General features: G+C 50.8%; 7 protein-coding genes across 7 annotated transcripts; 3 read left to right on the top strand and 4 right to left on the bottom strand.

The window, feature by feature from the left end:
* Positions 1–230: 230 nt before the first annotated feature.
* On the bottom strand, positions 231–3,232 carry STEHIDRAFT_89249 (MFS general substrate transporter). Its single transcript, XM_007298215.1, has 16 exons — positions 3,094–3,232; positions 2,850–3,002; positions 2,767–2,778; positions 2,592–2,707; positions 2,516–2,534; positions 2,267–2,456; positions 2,175–2,206; positions 2,074–2,110; positions 1,503–2,021; positions 1,328–1,443; positions 1,119–1,262; positions 980–1,057; positions 879–929; positions 800–822; positions 420–733; positions 231–360 (listed from the first exon to the last, which is right to left on the bottom strand). Exons 1-15 carry the CDS (start codon positions 3,116–3,118, stop codon positions 575–577), a joined length of 1,674 nt encoding a protein of 557 aa, XP_007298277.1. The 5' UTR covers positions 3,119–3,232; the 3' UTR covers positions 231–360; positions 420–574.
* A 324-nt stretch (positions 3,233–3,556) lies between these two features.
* On the top strand, positions 3,557–5,214 carry STEHIDRAFT_151658 (uncharacterized protein; the record flags this gene model as incomplete). Its single annotated transcript, XM_007298730.1, has 9 exons — positions 3,557–3,572; positions 3,634–3,746; positions 3,812–3,857; positions 3,931–4,085; positions 4,147–4,590; positions 4,641–4,688; positions 4,746–4,859; positions 4,924–5,013; positions 5,077–5,214. The coding sequence occupies 9 exons, from the start codon at positions 3,557–3,559 to the stop codon at positions 5,212–5,214; spliced, it is 1,164 nt and encodes a 387-aa protein (XP_007298792.1).
* A 120-nt stretch (positions 5,215–5,334) lies between these two features.
* Positions 5,335–7,912, bottom strand: STEHIDRAFT_151659 (WD40 repeat-like protein; the record flags this gene model as incomplete). The annotated part of the gene is made up of 4 exons (XM_007298731.1): positions 5,335–5,844; positions 5,904–6,500; positions 6,562–6,654; positions 6,707–7,912. The coding sequence occupies 4 exons, from the start codon at positions 7,910–7,912 to the stop codon at positions 5,335–5,337; spliced, it is 2,406 nt and encodes an 801-aa protein (XP_007298793.1).
* A 242-nt stretch (positions 7,913–8,154) lies between these two features.
* Positions 8,155–10,209, top strand: STEHIDRAFT_164635 (Pkinase-domain-containing protein). Its single transcript, XM_007298732.1, has 7 exons — positions 8,155–8,259; positions 8,319–8,331; positions 8,388–8,416; positions 8,476–8,901; positions 8,963–9,178; positions 9,233–9,311; positions 9,378–10,209. The coding sequence occupies exons 1-7, from the start codon at positions 8,245–8,247 to the stop codon at positions 9,791–9,793; spliced, it is 1,194 nt and encodes a 397-aa protein (XP_007298794.1). The 5' UTR covers positions 8,155–8,244; the 3' UTR covers positions 9,794–10,209.
* Positions 10,210–10,522: 313 nt separating this feature from the next.
* STEHIDRAFT_71023 (uncharacterized protein) lies at positions 10,523–12,196 on the bottom strand. Its single transcript, XM_007298092.1, has 6 exons — positions 12,140–12,196; positions 11,936–12,083; positions 11,724–11,876; positions 11,588–11,634; positions 11,436–11,522; positions 10,523–11,360 (listed from the first exon to the last, which is right to left on the bottom strand). The coding sequence occupies exons 2-6, from the start codon at positions 12,042–12,044 to the stop codon at positions 11,112–11,114; spliced, it is 645 nt and encodes a 214-aa protein (XP_007298154.1). The 5' UTR covers positions 12,045–12,083; positions 12,140–12,196; the 3' UTR covers positions 10,523–11,111.
* Positions 12,197–12,616: 420 nt separating this feature from the next.
* Positions 12,617–14,515, top strand: STEHIDRAFT_136267 (uncharacterized protein). Its single transcript, XM_007298733.1, has 6 exons — positions 12,617–12,933; positions 13,021–13,074; positions 13,169–13,270; positions 13,332–13,460; positions 13,528–13,653; positions 13,721–14,515. Exons 1-6 carry the CDS (start codon positions 12,856–12,858, stop codon positions 14,339–14,341), a joined length of 1,110 nt encoding a protein of 369 aa, XP_007298795.1. The 5' UTR covers positions 12,617–12,855; the 3' UTR covers positions 14,342–14,515.
* Positions 14,516–14,615: 100 nt separating this feature from the next.
* Positions 14,616–17,852, bottom strand: STEHIDRAFT_117367 (WD40 repeat-like protein). The gene is made up of 9 exons (XM_007298734.1): positions 17,348–17,852; positions 17,219–17,297; positions 16,866–17,165; positions 16,271–16,778; positions 16,074–16,213; positions 15,657–16,003; positions 15,404–15,572; positions 14,982–15,318; positions 14,616–14,905 (listed from the first exon to the last, which is right to left on the bottom strand). Exons 1-9 carry the CDS (start codon positions 17,795–17,797, stop codon positions 14,788–14,790), a joined length of 2,448 nt encoding a protein of 815 aa, XP_007298796.1. The 5' UTR covers positions 17,798–17,852; the 3' UTR covers positions 14,616–14,787.
* Positions 17,853–18,134: the final 282 nt, after the last annotated feature.

Raw genomic sequence — 18,134 nt, forward strand, 5'->3', positions numbered from 1 at the left:
CCCAGCCACGATATCGACCTTGGGATTGTACTCGGAGGAACAATTATTACTTACTCGCACTGGATCATTCACGTTTTGTAAAATACACTAAGGTGCTTCTACTCGTATTCGCTCTGCGGCTCTAAGCTCTGATTATCCGTCATTGAGCCAGGACATAGCGTGTGTACTTATAAAAATATAAGATGACTGAGCTTGGTTTGTTGAGGGGAATATTAAAATAGACTGAGTGTGTTATGGAAAAGAGTTTGAAATAGACTGAAGGACATGTGATCATGACTAGTATTCGGGTCTCTAAAATCCTCATAAGCAATTCATAAGTTGGTTGGAATGATATGGTTTGTCTAAGGTGGTTGTATGCGTCTTGGTAGAAAAGCCATCAGGTCACAAACTGTACCACTCCAAGAAAGAAGAATACGCACTAGTTCTACTACTTATCGGCCAACAAGATTCATCACAATTCCATGAAACATGTATATGTATTTATGTATCCCTGCCCTGATTAGCCCACGCCAGCCTGAGACGGGTGTTCGGGTCATGAACCCGACACGACTGGCACCAGATCAACACCACTGTTTTAGGGTTGCGTCTTTGTACCACTGCGAAACATTTTGACAAGTCGAGCCATTAACGGATTGTCGCCGATATAAATCGATGCAATTATCGCTGATGTGAATAATAGTCCGAGGGCCATCATGTTGTAGGCGAACCAGCCGTTGGAGAGGTGCTCGTACATCTATGGAGTCATCCGAAAGAGTGAGAGGCGATGTTTGCGGTGAAATAGAGATATAACTAAACTGACCTGCCCACCTATCAGAGGTCCGACTAGCGAGAGAAGTTTGTGAGACATTGCCCATGACTATCTGAGAGGAAAAACTCACGAGCAGATCCAATTCCGTAGAAGAGGTTGAATGCACCGTATATGTGGGCGTCTGGAGGATGTCCATCAGCTCAGTCGCCGCCGCGAAGTAAACAGACTTACAACCAACGCCATCGATCGACCGGCTGATTGCTGCCAGTTCAGCGGTCAGTGGGGCTATGACAGCCGATGTAAACATGCCTGACGCAAGGAGAGCTAGTTATCAGGGATAGTCCGAAGAGATTGGCGAGGTTAATCGCACTTTCTAAAGCATAGCTGACTATGAACAGAGCTAAAGACGCGTTGATGGTAACAACGCCCCACCACGGCAAGGAAAGGACCAAACAAACAATCGTGACCCATTCAGGGCCATTCTTATCAGACCACCAGCCAGCCACAGGTGATGCTATACATCGTGAAGGATGAACATGAGTGGACTTTAAGCGTCAGAATTTGACTGTCCGCACGTACACAGGAGAGTTGGAATGACGCCACCCAAAGTGACGAGCCCGACTTTAGTTGAGTTCAGTCCCCAGATAGCCTGTAGATGAAGGGATATGATAGGTTCCTGTCCGCTGTAAACAATGCTTGAACCAGGAGAAAATCAGTCTAAGCCAGCATCTGCAAACGCTCCCATCTTACTTACCCATAAATTGCCGTGATGAGCAAACCAGTCAACGTGCGAGAGGACTTCAACATCAGAGCCACGACTTGCAGCATTGAGAGACGGCGGGTAGACGAAGTAAGACTGGCAGGCGCGGCGTCGTCGATAACTGGAGTTCTGGCAGCTGAAGGTCCTGGCATTCCAAGTGGCGTAGATGACTGGACAGGGGAATTTGTGGAGGCTACCGTCCGTTCTGTCTTAACGTCTTCTCGAATGTCTTTGAGCTCCTCCTTTGAGCCCTCGAGAGACGGTCCTTGTATAGGTGTCTCTTCACAGATGGTTTCGACATCACCCCCAACAACTGCGGCATCTTGAGCTTCTTCGTCAGCTTTGAGGGCGTCAGCCGCTGGGTCGACGCCCCACTTCATGGCATCTTTACGTTCGATGACAAGTAACCGTCCTATAAGATCGATGATTGTGACGACGATTCCGAAGTAGTAAGGGGCGTAATAACCCCAACGCCCATATAGAGCGCCTCCGACAGGAAGTCCAATGAGTAAACTGCCAAGAACGAAGTCAGAGCAGCTTCAGACCTGGGACTGGTTCTACTGACCCAAGTGAGAGTCCGGACATGGCTATACCGAGCTGTTCTGTGCGTGCGTGTATGCTGAATAAACACAAAGCTGACAAGGATTTGACAGGAGAGATACTCACGACCAATGTATCGCTCCGGAGTAGTGTCACATCTGTTTAGAGATTGGTTCCCTTTGTGAGAGTGACCGGAAACGACAAATGAAACGACATACAGTAATGCAAGTGCTACCACCCATACCATGGACGAGCTGACACCTTGTATGACGCGGGCAAGCGCCATCACCCAATATGTCGGCGCTAGCATGAGCATGATCTGAGATCCTGTAAGTGCAAGTAGTCCCAAAACTAATGGCATTTGCCTGAGGTTATATCGTTCGGAGAACCAGGCGATGACAGGTGTCGCTGATGGAGTGCGAGGTTGGTGAATTGATTATACGGCTCGTAATAGCGGTGATCCCTACCAACAACGAGGCCTCCAGACTAAGAGATATTAATGTCTAAATATGTGGGAAGAAGAATAAAACCGGAAGGACGTACGTATGCGAAAAGAAGATATCCGACTAAGCTTGACACGCCAGAATAGTTCAAGCTCTCCAAATAAAAAGGGAGCACGGGAATGACTATCGAGTAAACAAGAAGATCGGTCGTAATTCCTAGTTTTCTCCTCATATAAGGGAGTTGGTCTGTGTAGAAATTCGTAGCGATATCATACCTAATCCTACCACTATTGCAAGGATAAAGTTGCCGTTAAGAACATAGAATTCTAGTGGATATTCATATAGCAAATATACGTGCCTAAGGTCACGAACCAAACTGAAGAGCGCCAATTAAGTCCCCAGGGGCGGACCCCGTACTTAGCAGCGAAATGCGGGAAGAACGACAACACAGATTTCAACAGTATGTTTTTCGTGTGTTTTAGGTTGAACACTTCCGAGTCCCCGCTTTGCGCTGAAGGACGTCATACAGAGAAATTGACACGGTTTCCAACCACGAGTTCCAGTGAGCGTTCCATTCGATTTGTTGGGAGGGAATAACATACTGGCTAGCTGTCCTGATGTCGACATGTCAGCAGGGGCAGTATGACCGTCTGCTCGTGCTGAAGCGCGACAGCTTGAAATCTTTTAAAATGAGCAACAAGCGCTTTCGAATACCCGCCCAGCTAAGCACAGGTGACTCGGAGCAAAGGACAACGATCCAACGACGACTCGGACGAGTTCTTCTCGGCCGCGGCACGAACAATGTGGCGCCTTACTTTGAGACTCCGCAATGTTGAAACGGCCGCTGCGTCATCAGTGGCGTCGCCTCAAGTTCAACTTGAGAGCACTCGACTTAACGGTGGCTTCTTCCGCTTTCTTTATAAACCTTCTAACGACAGCCTCTGCGCGAACACTGCTATAGTGGTATTGTACGGTATATCCACGGTCTCAATATAACGGCTTACCCTCGAGAAGCAATACCCTTTTGTTACACCTGGCATCACCCTTTCCTCCATAAATATCGCGATGCCCGAGCTTCCTGGTCAGCTCAAGTATCTCTATACGCCATGAATCATGAGGCTAATTGCAGTTCCACGCAATAGAGGTCCATCGAGCTGCCAATTTGCTACGGTCCCTCACACTTGGCAGGCGAATCACTAAGGTGGTCACTAATGATGATACCATTGTATTCGCCGGTGTTACTCATGAAGAATTTGTAAGTTATTGCACCAATACCGGTTTGCTTACGACTGATGACTGCTGCCTGCACCAATATTTAAGGCCAAGGAACTCACGAATAGGACAGTGACCAATGTGGGGCGGTACGGTAAGCGGCAATGCTGTATCCTGATCGCCGAACTTTGTGCTACCTCACACTCACACTTGCCTTCTTTCCGTAGGCAAGAACTTTTACATGGAGTTAAACGAGAAATGTAGAACACCCGTCATGCATTTCGGAATGACCGGTATGCTGCAGGTTCGAGGTGAACTTCCCATCCATTACAGAGAGACGCCACGAAAAGCGTCTACGGACTGGCCACCACGGTTCATGAAGGTTCTTGTTTGCCTTTCTGCCACGGATACCGTCGTCGATCTCAGTTGCCATTTTTGCCCAGTTCGTCATGCACATCGAGCCAGAAGATTCCACGCCGTCGACCCCCACCGTCTGCACCGAAATAGCCTTCCTTGACGCTCGCCGTCTAGGCCGCATCCGCCTCGTCTCCGGCTCCCCTCTGGAGTCTCCACCAATCTCCAATCTCGGTTTCGACCCTGTCCTCTCAATGCCAGATCTACCTACGTTTTCTTCCCTCCTCCTGAAACGTTCATGTCCCATCAAGGCGCTCCTTCTGAACCAGTCTTTCAGTGCCGGCGTTGGTAACTGGGTAGCAGATGAGGTTCTGTACCATGCAGGGGTACATCCCGAGCAGAGGTGCAGGACCTTGTCTGAAGAACAGGTAGAGAAAGTGTGGAAGTGGACGAGCGAGATTTGTAGGATTGCGGTGGATGTCAATGCTGATGATGAGAAGTTCCCCGAAGATTGGTTGTTCAAGCACCGTTGGGTGAGCAGCTACCGTATTTATCTCCGGATGGTCTTCTCATGATCCTGTAGGGCAAGGGCAAGAGCAAGAAAGGCAAAGCTGCAGAAGCACTGAAATTAGTGGGTACACTTCAATGCAGTAGAGTCAATTTACAGGGATTGAAGAGTTCGCGACAGCCTTCTGGAGAACCAGCAACAATCAAATGGGTCACAGTTGGTGGCCGGACGTCTGCATACGTCGCTGAGCTACAACAGCTTCCAAGCTCTGCAACCGTGAAGGATGGAATACTGGTTCGTGCCTAGGCTATTGGAAAATTGGTTCCAAAGTTCCTGACATTGCTTCATCTGAGTTTAGGTAAACGACGAACCGAACGAGAGCGATCTCACTCCCATATCCGAGCCAGACACAGAAATCGCGGTCAACACGATTGGGAAGAAGCGGAAGGTAAGTTGATTTACCTCCTGCTGAATTGGATTGAGGACCTTGTCATCCGAACACACCGCATAGGCCTCCGCGGCGACCGAAAACAAGCAAACCAAACCAAAAAGAGCTACATGCTCAAATTCAAAGGCTGCAGACCACGCCACAGACGACAAGAAGTCAGTCACTCGGTCTCGAGCGGTAAGAGCTAAAGCGAAGAAATAGCGCTTCGGTTATGCAGAAAGCAGAGCTACATACTTCTTAAGACAATTAGGTGGAGGAATACAGCAGAGACATGATCGCACATACTTTAGCATGTGACGATAATATACTTTTGAGTAACACTCATTCGCTCTCTTCCTCGCTGTCCTCGTCTTCCTCTGCCTCGTCATCTACGAAACCGTTTAATTTCGGGGCACCTTCCTCGTCATCGTCCTCGTCATCCTCATCGTCGTCATCAAGTTCTTCGTCCTCTTCATCCTGTTCTTCATCGCTCCCATCCTCACTGGCGCTTTCCCCGCCCAATTCCACGTCTTCAATACTCCCAGCTTCGCTTCCTTCCTCGACCTCCATATCCATCGCTCCAGCGTCCTCATCTTCATCTTCACTCTCACCCTCCACGTACCTCACGGGTTCTCTCGCAACGATGCCATTCGCCTTCCCTCCCTTCTTCTTACCCGCTTTTGATGACTGCGGCGGTTGAGATATTGGAGCAGGCGCAGCGGAAGATCGGAGCTCGATCTGCTGTAGAACCATCTCAAGCCGTCCAGACAGCGAGAGCAGAGAATCTTGAAGTGTCAGTCGTGTGGTGAGTGTGGCATGAAGACCAGATAACCGTGCGACCAAATCGGGCATCTAAAACAAACGGCGAAGATGAGCGCCCATTCTCATGAAATAAGAGTAATATAACGTACGGTCATCAGATGTCCACTGTGCACAACTAACACCGTCTTAACCCATCTCACCAAACCCATTCCCCTCTGACTACTCGCTCCCGCCCCACCACCCTTGCCGCTTCCCGCCCTCTTTCCCCTCCCCAGTCTCTCAACACACGCCACTACAAGCGGAACAGCCAGCTGTGGCGGCAATCTTCTTACTGTATGCATGATCAACCCAGAATCCGAATGTGACAGACACATCTCGAGTAGTTTCGAGTCCGATGAGTGAAGAGCTTGGATGAGAGTGCGAGTGAGCGTGATGGAAGACATGGCTGGTGTGGCAGTGGAATCGTCTTGCGTCTGCTGCCGACGATGGGAATTACGACCATTGGGAGCAGCGTTGTCTTCGACTGACGAGTCAGAGTCCGCATCGGCAGCGGTGCGACGAGTGGCGGGAGTGCCAGGGTCTAAAGCGGTAAGACGTTGTCCTAGGCTGAGTTCAGCAATATCGACATCGAGGGCGCCGTCAATGTCACGGAGCGCGAGGTCGTCTGTCGAGGGTTCTTGGCCGAGTTCGACACCTGATCGGACAGCGAGGTTCGAAGACTCAGCGTAACGCTTCGTCGAAGGCCCCTGCAAGAAGATTACATGCACTAAGCGGAGGATAGGAAATGAAGAGGGTGGGAGAACATACAAGTGCAACATCAGCACTATCAACCAGGCCAGAGTATACGTCCTTCATAACGATGACCTCTGGAATGAAGTTTCCAAACTGATCGAGATATTCCTGAAGTAATCGTTAATTATGGTACATTCGGGAAATGGAGGATGATACCTACAACAACGTCAAATACTGGTCGTACGCCGCCTATCAACCGCGCCATACGTACGTGCCCCTCCTGTCCATGAACAGCAGCCGCCGATGCAATCTCTACAGGTGTTGTTCCACGTTTGGCCTTGGTGAAGACGGTCGAACGAGGACTGAGAGTAAGAACCTTTTGTTTGGACTTCTTCGTAGGAGAGCTCGAGGAGAACTCCGAATCGAGTTCGAACACACTGATCTTCCCCGACGCGGAGAGAACGAGAAGATGTCGTCCGTTTACTGATATTTGTCGCGCATCCGAGTCCAGCGGTATAGAAGCGACCAATTTTCCCTCCGTGGTAGACGCTTCTGGGACCTCCCAGACATAAACATGACGGTCGGCCTCAGCCATGGAGACGAATCGTTTTGGTATAGACCCTTCGACCCAATGTATAGAGGTGATATTTGAGGCATGTCCTGTAAAAGTGGCCAGCTCCTTCGGTTTTGATGAACCTGAAGGAGAAGAGGGAGAGGCGGAGGAAAGGAGGCGGATACTATGATGGGCCAGAAGGAAGTCGACTTGATCGTTAGAATTCGATTTACACATGCTGAGGGACGTGCATGGTATCCGGTCGTCTGTCTTCCACGATGAGAGATGCTCGCCACTGTGTGCGTTCCAGACGTGAACGGAGCTGTCTGCGCTGGAAGTCCAGATGCTTGATGCGTCTTGTGAGACAGAAAGGGAGAGGATAGCGGCGGTGCTGGACGAATGTGACAGGGTACGGAGGACGCGACCATGGGAAGGAGAGAAGACAAGTAGCGAGCCGTTCGAGAGACCCAGAAGTACGACCTGCGAAGTCTCAGAGGCATTTGTCGAACTCGCCTGGGTAGCGAGACTATTCCGCTTTTTACGTTTTTTCTTCGGTGCGTCGTCTTCCTCCATAGGTTCTTCCTGATGTTCCGAAGAACCGAGCTCAGTCCACGAAAGTGTGGCAACTCGTGCGTCCTGGACGATGTGTTCCGCTATGCTCTGTCCTGTAGCAGTATCATGTACACGTAGACGATGCTTGTCTATTGCCAAGGATAGAAGGACAAAGTAATTGCCTTTGGGCGAGAAGGTGGAGAGTGCAGTTAATGAGGATGCATCTTCGACTACGGGTTGAGAGAGGACGGAAGAAGAGGTGGGACGGCCGCGAGGAGGTGCAGTCTTGCCCTTTTTTGATTTAGGAGTTGCTGACGACATATCGAGCTAATATACTGTGGTGAAGCAGAATAAATATGAGAATAACGGCGAATAACGACGGACATACCTTGCACGCCAGAGAACGCGTCTGACTTGGCACAGAGCAAAAAAGTTGCAAAGGTTTCGTCGGGACGGGATTGACGGCCCGGCGCCGATCCTATGGGGTCGGACATGTTCACGGCCTGGCTTGACTCTTATAAACACCTTCGCCTCTCCCTTTCCTGCTCGCCGACCTTTCCTTCCCTTTAACTACACTCCAAGCCGCTCGTTTCAGCGACTCAAACCTAGACATTTTCTCTTAGTATTTCTGACTAGCTATCGTTCATAACATAATGAATTACATCCAGGTACTTTGCTTACCTTACTCATAGCTGGTATGAACTAATGAACTGTGCACGGCTTGTAGCTTGAGAAGTTAGGCAAGTAGCAATCATTGTAGTTTCCAAGCGTTCTTTTCCTTATGTCTTGTGTTTAGGTGAAGGGACGTATGCAACGGTGTACAAGGTAAGTCGAAGCCATGGTTCCTTCTCCCCGCCTCAATTGAACCCTACCGGATCCTACAGGGTCGCTCACGCACAACGAACGAAATCGTCGCCCTCAAAGAAATTCATCTTGATGCTGAAGAAGGCACTCCATCCACCGCCATCCGCGAAATCTCACTCATGAAAGAGCTCAAGCATGTCAACATCGTCCGCCTCCACGATGTCATCCATACCGAGACCAAACTCGTTCTCATCTTCGAGTACTGCGAACGCGACCTCAAGAAGTACATGGACGCTCACGGCGACCGCGGCGCGCTCGATCCACACACAGTGCGCAGCTTCATGTACCAGCTGCTGATGGGCACGGCGTTCTGTCATGAAAACAGGGTGCTTCACCGGGATTTGAAGCCGCAGAATTTGTTGATCAATCGGAAAGGCGAGCTAAAGTTGGGAGATTTTGGATTGGCGAGGGCGTTTGGCGTGCCCGTGAATACGTTCTCGAATGAGGTACGAAAAGTCATTTTCGATTCCTGTTTGTGTACGTACTGAAATGACTCGGCGGACATAGGTCGTAACACTTTGGTATCGCGCTCCGGATGTGTTGCTGGGCTCGAGGACATACAGCACCTCGATCGACGTCTGGTCTTGCGGTTGTATCTTTGCGGAGATGATCTCTGGCGTGCCGCTCTTCCGTGGGCGGGACAACTCCGACCAACTCCTACACATCATGCGCATAATCGGTACTCCGGACGACCGAACATTGCGCAAGATTGCAGCCGAATCAGTAAGTTCTGCTGTTCTCGAGTTTTAACATATATCCTGATTTTATGTCTATCAGCCCGAGATTCAACTGAAGCAGTGGCCTCGCTACCCGAAGATGCCATTCCAGCAAGTTCTCCCCAAGGCCTCGCCACAAGGTATGACCCAAGTCTCTCTTTTTCGTATCCTTCTGCTTCGCTCAATCATGGACCCACTCTACATAGCCATCGACCTGCTTGAACGTCTACTCCAATTCGATCCCGCCAAACGCATCACCTGCGCCGAAGCTCTTAAACACCCGTACTTCACCGCTCCAACCCATCAAGGCCCTGCCGGCCCACTTTCCGCCACCTCCCCCATCGCTCCTTCAAACCTCCCGCAACAACAGCAGCAGCAACAGACTGCAGGCTCCATGGGCCCTCCACCTGCAGTGGCGGCACATGCGTACGGTAGTGCCGGTGCCGGCCCTGGATACGCGCAAGGAGGAGCAGTGTATTCAAACTCGCAGTTGGCGCATGCGCAGATGCAACAGGCTCAAGCTCAGGCTCAAGTCCAGGCCCAAGTTCAGCAGCAGCAGCAGCAGCAGCAGCAGGCGGCTTATGGACAATATCCTGCTGCCGCGGCGGGTTATAGTCGATAGGTTGAGGTGAGGCAGCTTGGACTGTCGTGGACTTTGAACACGGACCACTTTCCTCGAACCTCTCATGACTTCAACGTTGTACAGTTTACACGGCCCCTTTTCTTCCGGCATTTTCACCTGCGTGTTGTATTGTCTACTTCCGTCGCCCACTAATGTCTCGCTACCTTAGCCATTTTCTCCTTATTTTGTCTCTTTTTTTCTATACATACCATACTCGAGTCGTCAAACTCGACGTCCACAAGCTCATCGTTTATTGTCTACTATATACATACAGTATCTGCCTCGGTTTCCCAACTCTCGGAACCCGATGGACACCGGAATCTGTGTTTCGAACTTCGTTGTATTTGTTATGTTCGTCAATGTGTTTTTATTATGACCTCCCAGCATACATACAATCTAGAGCGCATCATCATCTTTCTGCCAGTATGGGCGCATTCGCGCACATGAAGCCAGTCCACAGTAGGCTGAGTCTCTTCAACCATGCTTACAAAGTCAGGTGCAAAGAGGTCCATTGGCGTGTATGAGTGCAGGAAATAGGCGCTTCGGCAAAGGAGGAATTCGAACTTGGACTCGGTCGAGAGCTGATAGTTCTAAGTGGCTATAGGCTTCGACAGAAATAGTGACTGACAGAAGAAACATTAAATAAATTGAGACAATAAGAGCGACAACCACGACTCGGTCAGAAAGCAGGATGCAGAGAGCAAGTGAGGTAGGGGCAAAATGGACAGGGTGAATAGGAAAATGTGGGGCGTTGAGAGAGGAGGGGATAGAGGGAATGCGGGGCGTATCGACGAGTAGAGCGTGGCGTAACGTAAGTAGATGAGGCAGGGTGAGGCAAGGTGAGACGAGGACAGATGCGGACAGATACCGTATCCGAGACTACGACGAGACAAACGACAACGCTAGTAATATGAACAATGGCGACGAAGTTGGTGTTGCGATGCTTGCGAGATGCTGGAAAGCGATGAGATGATCACCGTAGGGTAAGTATGTGGAGGGCAGGCAAAGACAAGCGGCGAACAGGTTACGGGATGAGAGCGACTTGGACGGTCGAGGGGATGGCGTGGGCTAGTGTCCAGGAATACAGGAGAACGGTCAAACATAAAAGTGCCCAGCGGGGGCAAAGGAAAGAAGAAGAGATGATAGGGAGGAAAACATAACAGGTAGCAGAGTTGATATATGGCAAAGAATGATGATTAGAAGTACACAATTGTCGTGGCTCATCTTGATGCTCCTTCCTTCCTCCCCAGCCCAGCAGATCGAACTAACTGCGCGTTGAATGAGAGTCACTTCCGATCCATGGGATGCAGGGAGACTCTCATGGAGGAGACGCTGCGAGGGCCTCAGACCCCATAGGCTCATGAATATGTTGCTTCGCGAACATATCGACCATCGCGTCCTGGTCCTTGCGCCTGCGGTGCCTCTTGCGTCTGTCGTCCTTGATAACCTTGTCGATCTTTCGCCGCAGCTTCAGGTGCAGGCGAGGGTCTACGACAGCAGATTTGCACCGGTAACAAGCAAGTTCGATGCTGGCTAAAAGCCGAAGTGTTTCCGAATTGTTTAGAGCCTGGCGAATAAAGAACGTGATGGTCGAGTAAACGTCAGGCGGGTGATGCCACAAGGCGAGAGGGCAAGCACGCACGTTAAGAGACCAAGACACTACTTTCGAGCCCTCAACGCAGCCCACGACGACGAAGTTGCCGCGCTTCTCAGCGAGAACATCACTGGCCTGAGAATATTTGCCCACGCAGTAAGTGTTCCGTACCCATCAGTCCAGGCGAAGGGATAATATACCTCGCTAAACATAGTCATCACTTTGTTGGTCGAGGTCGAACGCACGACTGTTGCACAGGGAGCATCGGTGAGCAACCAAATTGGGCGCCTCTCAAGAGGTGGAGATGAGGGTGGCTGAAAAGGCAGGCGCACTCACCAACTTGGGCTGAATGGCCCTGTATGTCAAGGTGGACTATTCCACGGCCGACGTAGACCCAGGTGTCCCTCTCCGGCTTTCGAATGTGAACCTTCACGGGTATATCTTTGAAGTTTTCGCGCGGCTCAGCAGCAGCTGGAGCGTCCGAGAGTACTAGGGTAGCAGTCAGACCAGAGCAATCATGGTGCGGAACAAGGACAATTTGGACCTACCAACGGACATGGGTAGCGGCGGAGTAACACTTGAACTCTCTTGTTGGTGAAGAGACGTGAGTTGGGGTTCTTGGTTTGGGACATTGGAATCGACATCCATGCTCGCCATGATCGCTCAATGAGAGTTGTGGTGTCAGTTAGCAGGAACCTGAGTGCGTACTTCAGCGCTCCGTGTGCGGTAGATACATTGAGAATCAAACATACTCTTGTATGAATACCACTGCTGGTAGGTGTAGTCGAGGACAGTGCAATGCGTCGTGTGCGGAGAGGCAGAGAGAGAGAGGATGAGTTCTGAAACTGGAGTCGCCACCGCACGCGACCGACGTAGGGCACGTGACACATCCGACGAACGCGTCGCGTCCGAGACGCGCGCCGTAACCCGTTTTGCCCTGCTTTCAAGCTGGTGCTTATTCGAGGGCTCAGTGCTAGCCCGTCGTTACCTATATGGTTGATAATTGAATTCAAACTTATTGCGGCGTGATACAATGTACCTCCTCATGCTCGGTCTCGAGGAGGCTACTATACGTGTTCGCCACTCTGCGGTGCCGGGATTTTCCGTCGCCACTCTAATTAACAAAGCCACACAAGGATGTGACGCACTCCGAAAACGTAAAGATCTTTTTGACAACGAACACAATGGGCCTCTGAACCCTATCCCCTGGTTTCTTTCGGGCATACACGGTCTTATTGTCTGTGCCATCTTGAGCTGTTTGAGATCTGTGGCTACCAGTGGCCTTGGCTCTTGGGCCTTCAGTGCCAGCTTGTGCCAGTGTCTATTGGCCATCCTGCTCTGAATCTATATAAACCTTTGGTTCTCACCTCGTAGCACCCTCTTCAAGACCTTTTACCTCGAAACTGCCTCAGGACAAACTATAGGACTATCTCCAGTATTCTTTGGCTCCCTGTCTCTCAGTCTGAAGATGTCCAACATGCACAATCGTTCACTGACAAGGCTCAGCAGCGAGTTAGAGGTCCAGGGTATGCTCGGGATGCCAATGGTTTGTGTTCTTTCTCAGGCATCATGACTCCCGTATTTGTTATCTTTCCTCACCGCTGATGTTCACCGTACTTTGGTTTTTCTCCAGGGCTCAGACTCCGAAATTGACTCGCCCCAGCACACACAACAGTTGGACTCACAGGTATGTTTTCTTTGGCAAGGCTAGATCGGATCTTCCCCCGTCCTCGCATGCTCCATACGCAAATATTGACTATGGTTGCTCATAAATGTACTAGGCTTCCTTCGTGGGTAGTGGACCAATCCCAAATGCAGCTCAATGGTCCAATTCTCTTGCCGCGTCTTCAACATTGGTGTTGTATGACTTGAATGCGCAGATGGTCATTCCCTTTGTTTAGTGTGCCAGGAAAATAGCTCACCCAGCCGTTTTATCTTTTCTAGGGTGGCGGTAACGATGGAACTCTTTACGGTTCCCAGCAGACGTATTATGGAGACGACGAGCTTTCGAGCTCTCAGACTTCCTCGCATGACTCACATGCTTCCTTCGTCAATACTTCCAATGGTGCTCAGGTATGTCTGTCATCTCTCCTTGACCCTTCTATATCGATTGAGACGTGGTGACTATTTGTTCGCGTAGATCACGAACGGAAGAACGATGCCGACTTCTCGTAAGCCGTTGAGAGCCGATGCATCTACCACCTCTACCATAGACGAAGACGGAGATGAGACGATGGAGGGAGATCCAGAAGAGTCTGCCACTCAAGTACGTTCCTCCAGTGGCGTGATACCAACTTCTCACCTCTAACGCTTTTCGCCATGTCCCTCCGCAGCACGATATGGAAGCGGACGTCGACCCAGATTGGTCGTCTACGGAAGGAATGGAACACGCCCCCTTTCGCGCCTCCACCAGCTATTCAGAATACGCCAACGACTGGGACATGATCAAGGCAGCCCTCAGAAATGGAGATAGAACCCCATCGTCAAGCCCAACGGGTTTCGACACTCACCATTGCCTCTTTGAGCAATGGCGCGTCCACACTGCTCGAGAAGACGCTCAGAGTACTGAAGAAGACGAAGACAGCGACGGCGACAGTGCAGGGGGCAGCACCGAGAAGGCTGATGAAACTGACGTCGAAGAGAATAGCACGCCTCTGAATCCGTCTGCTTCGCGCAGTCCGTCCGAGCCCGCGAGCCGGTCCCAAGGCCATAACGCTCCTCCGGTCAGGGAACGGACCCTGTTGGCGGAGGATATCGGCAGTGCGAACAACCGTGTCGACAATCTACCTTCTGGTCTTGTCATTCCATTGCGAGAGGGAGCCACCCTACTTGAATTAAAGTTTTGCGGTGAAGGGGCTTCGGGTGGTCCGGCGCTGTCTCAAGACTCGTCGCGTTCGTCCTTCAATAGCCTGTTCGATGATGAGAGCGGTTTGCCGGGCTCTCAGGGCTCTTAGCCCTTGTGACGCGTTTTACGAGGTTGAACCCCGCTGCGTAGTATATACGCGTGTATTTGTTACGGTCGCGTTTTGTTATGATGTTTTCTATGTGGTTTCTTAGTGCCTCGCTAAATTGCTTTTGTATGTACGATCTCGATGATATTGTCAACGCGTTGAGGGTTGTTTTCTTGTTACGCGAATTCTTGACATGTACTCTTCAAAAGCCATCTGACAATCTTGCTATGAACACCGAACACCTAACCGAATCACAAGGATGAAACGCGCTCCATTCGTTCCATAATAAAGGATACCAACATTTGGGAGAATATCCACGTCCAAAATAGTTGCACAACATCAGCATGGAAGAAGGTGACAGCGGTAAACATGGGAGCAGACACAGGTTGAAAGGTAACATCATCCAGCACAAGACTCAGCCCGTGCCCGTGATTAGTATTGGTCGACGGTCATCGGTGCTGGTCAGGAGAAAGATAAGGTCCAGCGACGAGACATAGATTCCTCGGAGTAAAATGAACATTCGTGATCGGTGTCCTCTTCGTTGGGAACATTGCCATGAGGTCCGTCCTGTAGCGTTTCCACATCGTCAACAACATGACAAGGCAAAGGAAGGAAGGAAGGAAGGAAGAGAGAGAAAACTCACGTTTCCACGGTATCAATGACATACGGGTTCTTATTTCCTCCCGCGCCACCACCTGCCGCGGCCCCATGTCCTGCTCCAGCCCCATTGCCATGACCATTGACCATCCCATTCACACCAGCCCCCGACGCCACCCCGTTTTCCTTCGACTTATCCTTCTCCGCCAACCCACCTGGAGCCTTCACGTCCCAACACCTGACCGTCCAATCCGCACCTCCAGAAACGAGCATGCTCGATTCTGCGCTGAATGCGAGGGAGTAAATCGATGCAGTGTGGCCCAGCATTTTCTTGATGCGTCGACCGGAACCGAGGTCCCACAAATTCACGGCTAGATCTTCACCTGCGACATAGAAGCAATTGCATCAGTAAGTATGTGGAAAGTGGACGGTTGGCGGGAGTGGAGTGAAAATGAAAGGGGTACCAACCCGCTGTGGCAAGATATCTGCCGTCCGGGCTGAAGGCCAATGTCGTTATGATGTCTTGATGGCCCACGAATATACGTAGACATGAACCCTTCTGAACGTCCCAAAGCCTGGCTGTCTTATCACTAGAGCCAGTCGCCAGGTACAACGAGTTCGGATGAAACCTGACGCACTATCCACGCCCACATACGTTAGCAAAAACCAACAAACCAAATGAGAAATTGGGAGATGACGGGAGGGAATAGGTGTGACCTACGTCCACATCATTCTGATGACCCGCATAAATCCTCAACGCCGACGTCCTATCAGTCGACCAAAGCCTCGCCGTTTTATCCCTGCTCGCCGTCGCGAAATAGATCCCTGTACTACTCCAAGCCACATCCCACACAGGATTCTGATGCCCCCGATAGACAACAACATTCGTCATAGTGTCTAGAGACCATAGTCGGGCAGTAGAATCTGCTGAGGCGGAGAGGAGGTATTTTGGGGGGCCTGAGGAACCTGCGATAGGGTCGAAGGCTAGAGAGTAGACAGGTCCGCTGTGGCCTATTAGTTTTCGCGTTGAGGGTCCGCCTTTTTCACGAATTTTGCGGATGGAGGATGCTGTGTGATCATGTGATGGATGAATTTGACGGGTAAAGAAACAGAACATTGTTGAATGGTCTGGACTTACTGTCTTTGATGTTATTGACATTGAAGTCACTTTTGAGCACGTTGAGTGATTCGCCCTTGAGGCTCCATATTCGAATATAGCTCTCTTCAAACCCAGCGGCCATCAGCGACGTATCCTGCGAAAATGTAACACAAGGCGATCTATCGCCAAACCTCAGCAACTTCAGTTTAGAGGAAGATATGTTCAACGCGACTCGCCCTTCAGGAACATCATGCAATGTATAGGCACATATACTCGGAAGAGCTCGTTGTCTCGCAGCAGCAGCCTGGGGTGAATTCGCATCCACTGCGTGCAGAGCCGAAGGCTCTAATCGTATCCTCTTCCTCGCATCCCTCACTCTCTCAACCTCTCTCTGAATGTCCACCGTCTTGAAGGTCGGAGGATGTGGCGGCTGTTCTGCGACAGTCGGTGCGACGACACCAGGTACAGGTGGCGGCCGTACGTTGTTCGCGTCGTTCTGCGCGTACGGGTCCCTGTCAATCATGGCCTGATCCCGTAACATCTTCTCCGTCTCTGCTCGCAGTTCGTCCGACATTGGTGGCGGACCAAGTTTAAGGTCGCCTTTGGAAGTGTTGAAAGCCTGCGGGTTTGTTAGTAGTGCCGAGGAAGATGTGGAGCCTTCTGGTTGAGGGATGAGGGAGGAAAGAAGACCGGTGGATTCCTCCCATGAGTTGGCCGAGACAGCGCTTGGGCTGGCGGTAGTGACTGGCCATACAAAGGCAAGGGTAAAGCGCACAATCCCATTAACGAGTGTTCTACGATCATGTATATGAGTACAGCGAGATAATTTACCGTCAAACCGCAAATGGTTGTTCACGACACGCATCACGGCAGATCGACCCCTCTTTCCTTTGTCTCCAGAGAACCCAACACCTGCACCGGTGCCTTCACCTCCTATACCCTCCGTGAGCCAGCCCACTAGTAGGTTAAATCCTGTTCGGCTCATGCGTACGACGTACTTGGCATTACGGAACTGGTTGGCGATTTCATCGTGTTGAACGTGTGATGGGAGGCGAAGTGTAGAGAGTCGGTGGAGAGTCGAGCTGTGCATGGGCTCGAGTGATGGTGAGAAAGTTTTGAAGAAGTCCAGGGCTGTAAGGAGGTCGTGAACGGTGACAAAAGCGAGGAGTGACACGCATACTGACCAGCGTCTTTGAAGCCGTACTGCACTAAGTCGAGATAGAAGTGGCAAAATATTGGAAAGAGTATTGGGCGGAACTCGGGCTACAATAGCAGTGTTTAACACATATCAAGAATAATCAGAGATAACGCACCTTGTACATATCCAGTGATCCGTCAACCCAAGACTCGAGTTCTCGAAACCCCTCCTGCTTGTCAGTGGGATCCAGCGTCAAGATCTCCTCAGTACCTCCAGGCCCAATAGAAGAAAGTAGGCTTTGCAGATTCGATGTATTGCTCAAGGATGTAATGTCCTTGAGTGCGTTTTGGACCGAAATGTCACCGGAACGGTCTAGCATGGAGGTGAGCTTCTTGACAAGCTCGTCTGCTGTAATGGTCGTGCCCGACATCTCTCGCCCTTTCCCTTTGTCATCGCTTTCCAGAGATTCACTGAAAGCTTGTTCAGCAGACGTATGTCCATGTGTACGAAGGTATTCGAGAACGTAGCGGTCGACGGAGGATGCATTGGATGGGATATCTTGCGGAACGGCGGCTGGTGAGGTTCCGGCCTCTGGTGTGGACGAGCTAGGAGTGGCCGCCGACATCTCAGCGTAATTAGTGGTCCAGAAAGGTCAATACTAGTTTAGTGGACTAGCAGTGGCACAATGGCAAGAGTGTGAGGATGAGGATGAGGACCGAGGACTCAGATTCAGAACTAACTGAAATGTGGCACTCTCGCCTTGACGCGGTCACGAGACTTATGTCGTGTTGATCGAGACCCTGGAGACGCCACTGTGGCCCACTCCCCCTTTCCTTCGTACCGCGAGCGGCCTCGCAGCCCAAGTCATCAATGATCTTCTCCCAACATATATTTATTCTGCTTCCGCCTCGATTAGGCCTCAATTCTCGGGAGGACAATGACCTCACGTGCTTGGCGGAAAG

Source organism: Stereum hirsutum, assembly GCF_000264905.1.
Source record: "Stereum hirsutum FP-91666 SS1 unplaced genomic scaffold STEHIscaffold_1, whole genome shotgun sequence".
Lineage (NCBI taxonomy): Eukaryota > Fungi > Basidiomycota > Agaricomycetes > Russulales > Stereaceae > Stereum > Stereum hirsutum.

Bases quoted from the DNA above. Each gene is read 5' to 3' on its own strand.
- STEHIDRAFT_117367 (XM_007298734.1), bottom strand. From the start codon at position 17,797: ATGTCGGCGGCCACTCCTAGCTCGTCCACACCAGAGGCCGGAACCTCA. The intron at 17,298-17,347 runs GTGCGTTATCTC...CTGCTATTGTAG, and splicing joins GATCACTGGATATGTACAAG to CCCGAGTTCCGCCCAATACT. The intron at 17,166-17,218 runs GTCAGTATGCGT...ACCTCCTTACAG, and splicing joins GTACGGCTTCAAAGACGCTG to CCCTGGACTTCTTCAAAACT.
- STEHIDRAFT_164635 (XM_007298732.1), top strand. The intron at 8,902-8,962 runs GTACGAAAAGTC...CGGCGGACATAG, and splicing joins TGAATACGTTCTCGAATGAG to GTCGTAACACTTTGGTATCG. The intron at 9,312-9,377 runs GTATGACCCAAG...CACTCTACATAG, and splicing joins CCCCAAGGCCTCGCCACAAG to CCATCGACCTGCTTGAACGT.
- STEHIDRAFT_136267 (XM_007298733.1), top strand. From the start codon at position 12,856: ATGTCCAACATGCACAATCGTTCACTGACAAGGCTCAGCAGCGAGTTA. The intron at 12,934-13,020 runs GTTTGTGTTCTT...GTTTTTCTCCAG, and splicing joins GTATGCTCGGGATGCCAATG to GGCTCAGACTCCGAAATTGA. The intron at 13,654-13,720 runs GTACGTTCCTCC...GTCCCTCCGCAG, and splicing joins CAGAAGAGTCTGCCACTCAA to CACGATATGGAAGCGGACGT.
- STEHIDRAFT_71023 (XM_007298092.1), bottom strand. From the start codon at position 12,044: ATGGCGAGCATGGATGTCGATTCCAATGTCCCAAACCAAGAACCCCAA. The intron at 11,877-11,935 runs GTAGGTCCAAAT...CTGCTACCCTAG, and splicing joins GCCGCTACCCATGTCCGTTG to TACTCTCGGACGCTCCAGCT. The intron at 11,635-11,723 runs GTGAGTGCGCCT...CCTGTGCAACAG, and splicing joins GGGCCATTCAGCCCAAGTTG to TCGTGCGTTCGACCTCGACC.
- STEHIDRAFT_89249 (XM_007298215.1), bottom strand. From the start codon at position 3,118: ATGTCGACATCAGGACAGCTAGCCA. The intron at 1,263-1,327 runs GTACGTGCGGAC...CACGATGTATAG, and splicing joins CGTCATTCCAACTCTCCTGT to CATCACCTGTGGCTGGCTGG. The intron at 930-979 runs GTAAGTCTGTTT...GACATCCTCCAG, and splicing joins GTCGATCGATGGCGTTGGTT to ACGCCCACATATACGGTGCA.